Genomic DNA, 12,074 nt, shown 5'->3' on the forward strand with positions numbered 1-12,074 from the left:
TGCATTCTGTTATAATCTTGTTATTTCATTCTGATCGGGCATACACACACACACAGACATTTGCCGATCTCGACGAACTGAATCAAATGGTGTATGACACTCGGCCCTCCGGGCCTCGGTCGGTCGATTTTTATAGTGATTGCATAGCCTTTCTTTATATGAGAAAGGCAAAAATGCAAATATTCAATCTTTGTACACGTTTTTCTCTGTATCAATGTAATATCGCTTAGTCCGGTCTGGCACAAAACCGACATCATGCATGCGCGTGCTCTTTGTATTCATTTTCACTGAAGTTAGAATGGACATACGGCATTTGGTGAAAATGCGGCTGCAAATATGGGTATTTCATCAACTTTACTAAAATATGAATAACTCAAAAACGAAGCATCGTAGCTATGTAATGTAAGCGAACGAAAAATTCTACACAAAGCAAGCTATAATCCTATGCAATATTCTGGGGTGCTTTTGAATAAAATATCAGAGATATTTTGGTTCGAACTAGAAAATGCTAGCCGCGAGTAATCATCAAAATTTTAAAATTTTAGTTATACCAAAAAATTGCTTAATTCCTTGCGCAACTTTACACGAGAGGGATTGTTGATATCTTTTACGTAAAAGTTTTAAAAATTCGAGAAAGCGCCGCAGCCGATCCTGTAACCTTTCGCCTTAATGAAAGGAAAGAATAACAAAATTCTGTTATTTTTCATATTTCATACTTATCCTATAATGCTGTGCTAAAATGACTCTATTACCTGTAAACTGAAAAATAAAATTTAATGTATTAATTGTTGGATATGCGCATAATGGACCCGGGTCAATAATGCGACCCTGGGTCCATAATAGGAAAACGGGTGCATCATAGGAATTGTGTGGTACAAGTTGAGATACTCAGACAGTGTAACGCATGCTGAACATAAACCGGAAACCCTGTGCGTGGGCACCCATACTGAGTACATCCCACCATCTTTGCATCCGCCATTAACACATCCTCTTTCAGAATCCAACCATCAAGCAGGTAAGACGTGCAGAAGCACAGCTAGCTGGGTAGGCCCTTTCCAGTAGCGCTTAGGATTTCACCTGCCTGCCAGGTGTTACATTTTTCCTTGCAACACATATTCCGAATTAAAATTTTTAATAGCTAAACTCTAACGGATCAAAAGGGACCCTTCTGAATTGAAAATGCGAAAAGCATAGAGAAAGTGGAATTTAAGTGCGAACAATGGAAAAAGCATAGAAAATTAGGTTAGTTTGCGAAAAAACAATCGTATTATTCAGATTGAGCGGACCTAGGCAAACGCGCTGGTCTGAACATTCATGACGAGCGGGTCAATAGCATCGCGCTAAGCAGGCCGTGATATTGCGCAGAGCGGATCGGGAGACCGCGCAGAGCGGGTCGTGAGACCGCCCAGAGCGGGTCAGGAAACCGCACAGGACGCGTCGAAAGACTGCGAAAAGCAGGTTAAAAACCGTATAAAGCGGGTTGGAAAAAACCGCGCTGACTAGTGAAAACCCATGCAGGAAGTTGTGCTAATAGAAAGGAAAGAAAGGTGGATCTTAAAATCGCGCTTTAGAATAATCACTAATAAATTGATTGGGATTTTTTCATGTAACTTTACAGATATCAAAATGTAAGCGTGCAAACTAGAACCAAGGAAAATGACGAACGCGGTAAGTATGTCCCTCGCATTGCCGGCTCAGAATCGGACGATGATGTGCGCGGTCAAATCGCCGAAAACCAAACTGACATGGTGGAAACCGAAGGAGTACTGAACCAAGAGACATCGAGTAGTGACAACGAGGACACATCTGGCGGCGGAGATACCAGAACAGATACCGGCAGTGTTTGTAGTGTGGAAGGTATATATAATTCGAGCAATGAAGCACCTAGATCACCGCTTAATCACTAGCCAAACCCAGAAGCAACAACACTAGAGATATCAGCAGATCGCATCAACGCTGATCAGATTATCGTATGGAGAAGATACTCGCGAACATTACCAACACTCTGACCCGCCTCCAAACTGCCCAATACTGAATGATTAGGCCGACAAAAGCTGGAAGTTTTCGAGCGACGTAGATCAACGTACCAGCGGCGAATGCTCTTCCTCATGCATTCTATGGGACCACTTGGAACCCTTTCTCAGTGGAATGGCGGCAAACAAGATGTGGGAGAAGTGGAACCGCTGCGCTGAAAATTTTGAAATAGCGGCCTCCTTTAGTAATGTGACCGACCCCGTCCAAAGGACGCAGCTATTGTTCCTTTCCATGGACGAGGAGTTGCAAGGTATTGTAAAATCTGCTAAGTTGCACCCAAGCTTAGCGAGCATTGCCGGTCTAAATATTTGTTTATAAATTAATAGTTTGTTCTTAAGGCGGAGCCTAGAATTCCTATTTATAAGAGGGTATAAACATTTTATGTATATTTGTTGCTTTTTGTTTGGATTCCTTCAATGTGATCCTTAAAAGTGAGTTTTATCGTAAATCAAACCCAAGTATTTAACTTGATCTAACCATGTTAAATTCAAACCATTAAATTTAATAACATTATTATTATTTGGTTTAAAAGAAGAAGCTCTTGGCTTATGCGGAAACGCAATCAATTGTGTTTTTGCCGCATTAGTGGAAATTTCCCATTTTTTCAGGTAATCATTGAAAATATTTAAGCTTCGTTGCAGTCGACTGCAGATAATGCGAAGACTCCTACCAGTGGCTGAGATGCTAGTATCATCACACAAACGTGACTTTTTACAGCCTGTAGCTAGATTTGGAAGATCAGAGGTAAAAATATTGTATGATATTGGTGCGACGCTTGATCCTTGAGGGACGCCTGCTTTAACAGGTAGCTTATTGGATTTAGAATTCTGATAAGAAACCTGTAGGGTACGGTTAGTAAGATAATTTATAATTATCTTTATTATGTAGATTGGAACATTGAAATCCCACATTTTGGCAATTAAACCTTTGTGCCAAACACTGTCGAAAACTTTTTCGATGTCTAGAAGAGCAGCTCCAGTGGAATAGCCCTCTGAGATATTTGCTTTTATCATGTTAGTTGCTCTCACAAGTTGGTGAGTAGTTGAATGTCCAATACGAAATCCAAATTGGTCACGAAGAAAAATAGAATTCTCATTGATATGTGACATCATTCTAGATAGGATGATTTTTTCAAATAATTTACTAATAGAAGAGAGTAAGCTAATTGGTCGATAGCTAGATGCTTCTGCTGGGTTTTTATCTGGCTTCAAAATAGGAATAATTAACATTTGTTGAATATTTTGACCAAGTATCTCATGGTGATTTCGGGAAGGTTTTTAAGAAGAATGTTGAAAATTCCATCATAACCTGGAGCTTTCATATTTTTTAACTTTTTCATGATGGGTTTGATCTCATCATAGTTTGTTTCAACAATATCGTCTGGAGACAATACTTGATTTGAAACGTTTTCATATTTTTGTAAGACTTCGGTTTCAATAGGATTCACAACGGTGAGATTAAAATTATGGACGTTTTCAAACTGCTGAGCAAGTTTTTGAGCTTTTTCTTCGTTTGTAAGAAGTATGTGGTCACCTTCCTTCAAAGCTGGAATTGGTTTCTGAGGTTTCTTAAGAACCTTAGAAAGTTTCCAGAAAGGTTTACAATTTGGCTTGATTTGTTCAACCTCTTTCGCGAAATTTTTATTTCTTAAGAGTGTGAATCTATGCTTAATTTCTTTTTGTAGATCCTGATAGATACATTTCATAGCAGGATCACGAGAATGTTGATATTGACGTCTTCGAACATTCTTCAAGCGAATCAGAAGTTGAAGATCGTCGTCAATAATAGGAGTATAATTTTTTCTGTGCTGTTGGTACTGATAAATTTCTAGCATCAACTATAGATATACTTAAATTTTCCGTATCAATGTCAGCTTTATTTTGTAAATCAAGGTCATGATTAAAATTATTCTCAATATAAGTTTTGTACCTTTCCCAATTCGCTTTGTGATAATTGAACACTGAGCTAATGGGATTGGAAACAGCTTCTTGAGACAGTGAAAAAGTTACTGGAAGATGATCAGAATCAAAGTCAGCATGTGTAATCAATTCGCTACAAATAGCACGTAGGACTATTCGGGAACAAAATTGAATAGTAACCAACAGAGCAATCATTAAAAAGTAGTTTACCGTTGGAATTGCTTTGAGCATTATTCCAGGCTCGGTGTTTGGCGTTAAAATCACGGATTATGAAGAATTTCGACCGATTTCTTGTAAGTTTTTGTAAGTCTCCTTTCAAGAAATTAATTTGCCAGTGCACTGAAAAGGCAAATAGGCTGCAGAAATAAAAATGATACAAAGATCAGTTTCAACTTCGATACTCAAACTCTCGATCCCCTTGATGTCAAGAGACGGCAATGTTTGATCATGCGATTAACCGCTGTTGCGATTCCTCCGCCGAATCCAACAATTCGATCAAATCGACGAATAACAAAATTAGAGTTACTCTTCAATTTAATATTTGGTTTTAAAAAAGTTTCGGTCACAACGTCTATATGCACATTATGTATCCTCAAGAAGTTGAAAAATTCGTCTTCGGATGTTTTTAATGAATGAGCATTCCAATTAAATAAATTTAAATGATTTATTTACAGTCATTGTTAAACTTTAATTTAATTACAATTTTGTTAGTAAATTCCCACCCCGCTTGAAAAGCTGCATACATGGAGGTAGAATTTTACATAGCAATCATCATAGGTAACATGGATTCTTGGAGGTATTTTAATTTTTCTTCTGTTACGCTACCTAGATCCATTGGACTAATCGAAGCATTGGGTGTAAACGAGTTTGTGGGCGTGGTAACTGTAGCAGTTATTTTGGCCTTGTTACCTGCCACTGAAGCATAAGATGACACACCATTGGAAGATGGTGTGGCGGAGGTAGAAGAAGTTGTTAATCTATTTTGAATCTGATTAACACGTTTGGGCGTGTTTTCTTGAAGTGTACCTGAAGAAGTAGGTACATTTTTTATTTGTTGTTTTTGTTATCTAGAACGAGAATTTATAATTTTTTCTCGAACAGGACAACCCCAGAAATTCGATTTATGATTTTCGCTTCAATTAGCGCATTTGAAACTTTTTGTGGTTTTTTTCACCGGACAAGTATCTTTAGTGTGCGATTTATCACCACAGATCATACATTTGGAATCCAAATGACAATTTTTTGTGCCGTGCCCAAAGCCTTGGCATCTACGACACTGGGTCAGATTTTGAATTCTGCCCCCATGTCGTCTATTATGTTCCCACTTTACTCGCACATGGAACATAAAACGTGCTTTTTCAAATACTTTCAAATTATTAACCTTATTACGGTTAAAATGAATTAAATAAAGCTCCTGGATAATTCCAGAGCGTACTGGCGTGTTATCGCCGCTAGCCTTTCTCTTCATAAGAATAATTTGTGAAGGAGAAAAGCCAAGTAAATTTTTCAATTCGTTGGATATTTCATCCAAACTTTGACCATTTGGTAGCCCTTTCAAGACAGCCTTGAATGATCTACTTGTCTTGAAATCATATGAATAAAATTTATATAACTTCTCCGTAAGATGCTGGAGTAGTCGTTTGTGGCCAATCAATTCCTCCGCTGTAACTCGATATTCTCCTCTTCGGCCAATCTGAAAAGAGACTTTTACGTCCGGAAGGAACGTCGAAAGTTCTGTTCAAAAGGCTTTGAAGTCGGAGATCATCACTGTTATCACTGTTATAGGCGTTTTCTTCTCATTGGCATTATGCGCAATGCGAGAAAATTTAGAAATTTCATCAGCTTCACATTCGGATAAAACATCGAATGAGTTGCTGCAGTCAATTGAATTTTCGAGTGGAGAGTTCTTGAAAAATGTTTTAGTCTTAAAAAGACTGATTGAGTAGAAAAAGTAGGTAGTCTTGAAAAAGACTAATTGTCGAAAATATGTAGGTAGTCTTGAGAAAGACTGATCGAGCGAAAATATAGGTAGCCTTGAGAAAGACTGTTGCTGTTGAAGAACTCAAGGTAAACCCGGAGCTATCAAGATTTGTGACCGGTTCGAACGAAGGTTCAAGTCGGTATGCACTAAAGCTAATTTTTATCAACTATCATCCTAACTTAGCAGGTCAATGCCCTCTCGCTTGAGGACGTCGTATTTGCTTGCACCGCTGGGTCATCCACCCCCATGTGGTTCCTCATTGACTCAGGTGCGAACGTCAACGATATTGGAGGAAATGACTGGACTCAATTAAAGCGAGATGTCCGATCGGGAGCAGCCAAACTAGAAGTCATTGGATTGCCCGCCAGAAAATTGCATGCGTATGGATCCCACAAACCAATTGGCGTCGAGTGTACAATCAAAGCAAGTCAAGCTTTACGGAGCGAGATATTTTACGAAACTTGACCTGACAAATGCTTTTTACCACTTATAACTGTTCGAAGAATCACGAGATTTTGCAACTTTCTTGACGGAAGATGGCATGTACAGGTTCACCAGACTCATGTTTGGTGTAAACTGCACGCCAGAAATATTCCTTTGCGAAATGGCAAGGATACTAAAAGACGTTAGTGATCAAGTAATCGTATACATCTACGATTTTCCAATCTTTTCGGATACTTCAGAAGAACTAAACCAAACGTTGCGAAGGTATTGGAAGTCTTAAGCCTAAACAATTTGACTACCAAACACATCCAAGCGCGAGTTCGATAGGACCAGTATACAGTTTATAGGCTGTAAGCTCGATGAAAGAGGATTCCGCATCGACAACGATAAAATAAAGAGCATACGTAACTTCAGAGAGCCCACATCAAAACTTCGAAGCTTTTAGCATTGAAAATGCTTTACTCTACATATGGGGCTGGGGCTAGGTGTAAAACTAACATCTGATTTCGAACAGCATCACGAAAATAAGGCATAATTTTAAATTACTGTAGCGTTGTTAATTGTTGATGGATTTGAGTCATTTATACACTAAACGATTCAGAGAAGTTCAACTTAAAAATTGGTTGCAACTATTGGTTGGTATTTCAACTGTACACTATTGAAAAATCCGTATTATTGTGAAAATATTGGAAAAATGTAAGAAAATAGACAAAGTTTTCGCTTATGTTTTGTTAATTGTTGATGGATTTTCATAATTCGAACACCAATCGATTCTAAAAATGGCCGGTAAATATTTGTTATAAAATTTAGCTGTGTTTATTAGCACATTATTGAAAAATCCGTAAGGGATAAACGTATACAATTTTCACAAATTTGCGCAAGACTTTCCATAACACGGACCTCATCTCGACATTCATAAGCATCCCACACATTCCATCGCTTGATATAAAAGGAATGTTTTTAACCGAATTCCTTCATTGCCATACCCGCTCTGCTGGCAGAACCAATTAGATTATCGCTACTGTATCTTGTAGGATTGCTGTTAGATCTTTCATTTAACACGAGCTACAGAAGGGGAATGTTTATCTGTCCGCTGGAAGAATGTTGTTCGCAGTTCCAAATGACGATGGCGGAACAGAATCGAGATGGCGAATTGCTAGTTCAAACCGTTCATATTAGTCGTGCAGGCAAGGCTCAAATCCATAGGATTTCCGGATCCGTAACCCAAACCATGGTTATTAGCAAACCGTCCTTATTAGAACGAATATATAATGGAAAAAGAATTCAATTAGAAAATTCCTTTAATTAACTTGTATTAAGTTTGTGCTTGTTAATTCTGTTCCTTAACCAGTGAATCGTAATATAAGCAAGTATTCAAAATAATAATTCCCGATGATTTCTGCAAAACCTTTAAGAAAATTAGTGAATGTTACAACTCTGCCACTAAACGAAAGCCACACAAAAAATGCTGCATTTTAAATGTGACTGTAGTCGTGTCTTGTACACAACCCTTTAATTTTTTAGGACTGGCGTCATATCTCAGTTCATATTTAATAAACTTCGCCGACATCTCTAGTCCATTATGGGCTGCATCAACCTCCAAACAATGGTCACGGGGACCGGAGCAGGAAAAAGCCTTTGAGACAGTCAGAGTTGAGTTGAGTTGAGAATATCGTCGATCCACCATCTGGGCTCTACAATGGGAAAGATGCAGCGTTCGATGAGGAAAACAGACCATTGGAATTGGCAACTCTCGACGCAAATTCATAATTCCTAACCGAGGAAGAAATTAAAAACGATACAGATCAGGACGAAACTCTGCAAAAAATAATGTGTGCATTAAAATCAGGAGTATGGCATTAATACTTGCAAAGGTACCACGCGGTAGAGAGGAATCTATCCGTTCGGAATGGAATAGGAATTAAAACCGGCTGTGCAGTAGTATCAAAACCAATTCAGACACATGCCTTGGAGGTAGCACACGAGAGACACATGTCAACGGCAAAAATGAATAGTACAATGTGACAACGTATTTTATTAGCACATTATTGGAAAATCCGTAAGGGCTAGACGTATACAATTTTCACAAATTTGCGCAAGACTTTCCATAACACGGACCTCATCTCGACATTCATAAGCATCCCACACATTCCATCGCTTGATATAAAAGGAATGTTTTTAACCGAATTCCTTCATTGCCATACCCCAATTAGATTATCGCTACTGTATCTTGTAGGATTGCTGTTAGATCTTTCATTTGACACGAGCTACAGAAGGGGAATGTTTATCTGTCCGCTGGAAGAATGTTGTTCGCAGTTCCAAATGACGATGGCGGAACAGAAGCGAAATGGCGAATTGCTGGTTCAAACCGTTCATATTAGTCGTGCAGGCAAGGCTCAAATCTATAGGGTTTTCATCAACCCAAACCATGGTTATTAGCAAACCGTCCTTATTAAGACGAATATATAATGGAAAAAGAATTCAATTAGCAAATTCCTTTAATTAACTTGTATTAAGTTTGTGCTTGTTAATTCTGTTCCTTAACCAGTGAATCGTAAAATAAGCAAGTATTCAAAATAATAATTCCCGATGATTTCTGCAAAACCTTTAAGAAAATTAGTGAATTTTACAACCCTGCCACTAAACGAAAGCCACACCAAAAATGCTGCATTTTAAATGTGACTGTAGTCGTGTCTTGTACATAACCCTTTAATTTTTTTAGGACTGGTGTCATATCTCAGTTCATATTTAATAAACTTCGCCGACATCTCTAGTCCATTATGGGCTGCAACAACCTCCAAACAATGGTCACGGGGACCGGAGCAGGAAAAAGCCTTTGAGACAGTCAGAGTTGAGTTGAGTTGAGAATATCGTCGATCCACCATCTAGGCTCTACAATAGGAAAGATGCAGCGTTCGATGAGGAAAACAGACCATATGAATTGACAACTCTCGACGCAAATTCATTAGAATTCCTAACCGAGGAAGAAATTAAAAACGATACAGATCAGGACGAAACTCTGCAAAAAATAATGTGTGCATTAAAATCAGGAGTATGGCATTAATACTTGTAAAGGTACCACGCGGTAGAGAGGAATCTATCCGTTAAGAATGGAATGGGAATTAAAACAGGCTGTGCAGTAGTATCAAAACCAATTCAGACACATGCTTTGGAGGTAGCACACGAGAGACACATGTCAACGGCAAAAATAAATAGTACAATGCGACAACGCGTGTGGTGAGCAGGAATGCCCATAAACGTAACAACCTGGGTTGAGTCGTGTAAACAACGCCAATGTAAAGGGTGTTTATCCCTAAAACTGCCTGGGATACCGTAGCACTCGATTTCAATGGCCCCTACGTCGTTTTCGGAGGGAATCTCATTCTAGTAGTAGTCGACTACAAATCGCAATACGTTATAGCAAAACCTGTGAAATCAATCAGTTTTGAGCACATTAAAAAAATTCTCGATGAGGTCTTCGAGAAAGAAGGTTTCCCAAAAACCATTAAAACGGAGAATGGACCTCCATTCAACGGTCAAGATTCCGCAAACTTTTGCAAACAACGAGACATTTCTACGAGCTTTTCGACAACACTATTTTTGCAGCAAAACGGATTAGCCAGACCTTACATAAAATTGTTTAACTAGGCTATGGCAGTGACTACAACGGATAAAACAAGTTACGTTGAAGAATTGAGAAAAGCAGTGAACGCTCACAATGCGGCATTACTAAAATTCCACCCGGAGAAGTGATGTACGGGCGTAAAATCAGACGCGGATTGTCTTTGGAACTAAGCTATCTGTGTATCATTAGAAATTTTACCGCTTACAATTCGTAGCTACGACCGAAATCGCTAATCTTGCTTTTGTCTGACAGAAATGTGTAACAATGGTTCGTAGTAATTTTCTGAACAATGCAAAAAAAAAATCTGCGCAAAAGAAACTAACACACATTTTTATAAACTCCATCTTAACGTTTCACACTGCCATCTTAACGTTGCACCCTGGTTCCTCAATAAACTACTTCTTAACATTCTTTTCAGTAGGGTAGATTTTTGTGTGCGAATTCAGTTCATCAATGTAAATTATTTCATTTCTAGGTACAGTTATCGCATCTTTCATCGGAAAAATCATCAGAAAATTTTCGTCATATTGGAAATGAAATGACTCCTCTATCTACCGAAGCTGCTGCTAGTGGTGTGGCATCTCCACTTACTGCGCGTTCATTACGCCTTGAACGTTTCGCATTAGCATTAGCACACAGCCAAGAGGAATTAAGAAGGTAAAAAATATTTCACAATTACAATCAAATTGGGTTAACATGTTTTTTGTTTCGTGGATTTTTTTAGCCATTGAAAAAAGAAATGGTTTTTATTGCGTGATGCATGCGTACTAGGGTGACAATAATTTATATAAAAAAATCACACAACCTATATTACGCAGCGTCGCGATGCTGGGTAATATAGGTTGTGAGACTCGTTGTTTCAAATCATGAAAACCTGACTTTCCAAATTTGAGCGAAATCGGTTAATCCTAGAACTGTGCGCGAAATTATTGGAATAATCTCTTGTTGTTTTGGTGTACTTCACATTCAAAGACAATAAAACAAACAATCTCTTAAAGCTGTAGAACGGTTGATGAGTACGCTAGATCGATGAAAATCGAGAAAACAGGTGAATTGGAGTTTTCTTGGTACCAGCAGGAGTCTCGCAATGCCTATTTGTTTATTTGTTTATTCAATACTTCAACCAACTACAAAAGTCTTATTGAAGTTTCATAAAATTATGTAATATTCTATAGGTTTCAAAAGCATAATGTTTATAGCATAAAAGTTAACAATTACAACAACAGCAAAAAAAAACAAATCGAAAAATGATAAACAAATTGTTTCTATCACTTGTGTTCCTCATGAAGAAGCATTGCCGAGTTGTAATGCAGTCCAAGAAATTCGACTATTTTCGTTGTGAAATTCGCAGTATCTCAGCCCTGGTGGCTACGTTCCGGATGAAAGCGCTCTTTCCTTCAAGTTGAAATCAAGTTCAATTTTGAAAGAAACGTAAGCCAAGTTCGTAGAGTCCTGCCAAACTAGTACGAGTTTCTTTATACTCAATGGTATCATCTTGATACAAATAATTTGATTGCCGTATAATTTCTAATCATCTTCATTTTGTACGATGCACAGTTGTTCTGACCGCTTTAATGATTGTGTCACATATTATATGTGCCACTAACATTAATATTGACAAGAAAAAAAATGTAGACGAACGTCTGCAATTTTCCACAATCCCTACATAATACATTTGGGCTGTGTAGGCGTAGACTAGACTCAAGCATCTTGATTAGAGATCACGAATCGATGAAAACCGCGATTCTGTTTTAAAGAAGTGCGATCCACTGAAAATGTTACTAATCATTATGAGCCCAATGAGATCCAGCAAGAACTAAATCTTTAGAGCGAATGAAACGAAATGAATGACATACATTGAACACTGTCTACACGAAATAAAACACCAACAGAACAAAATGAGTCCCGGTGTTTGCGTTTCGACTTCGTCTCTTGAGAACCACGGCACTTGACCAATGCACCGGGCTGACGCTAAGTCCAAAATTGGAAACATTACTTGTGAACACACCAAACGACTTCTATCTTAGGATGTCCCGTAAGTGAAGAGGTTCTGTTTGGTGATGAGACATAC

At 38.3% G+C, this 12,074-nt stretch overlaps 1 protein-coding gene across 1 annotated transcript in view; it reads left to right on the top strand.

Moving 5' to 3' along the window:
- The window catches only part of LOC131680264 (liprin-alpha-1-like), a 1,110,500-nt gene that overhangs the window by 321,747 nt on the left and 776,679 nt on the right, over positions 1 to 12,074 (top strand). Inside the window, exon 4 of the mRNA XM_058960981.1 lies at positions 10,479 to 10,660. Within this exon, the coding sequence (XP_058816964.1) occupies positions 10,479 to 10,660 (182 nt within the window). The remainder of the gene's footprint in view (positions 1 to 10,478; positions 10,661 to 12,074) is intronic.

The sequence above is a fragment of the Topomyia yanbarensis genome, chromosome 2 (assembly GCF_030247195.1).
Source record: "Topomyia yanbarensis strain Yona2022 chromosome 2, ASM3024719v1, whole genome shotgun sequence".
Taxonomy (NCBI): domain Eukaryota; kingdom Metazoa; phylum Arthropoda; class Insecta; order Diptera; family Culicidae; genus Topomyia; species Topomyia yanbarensis.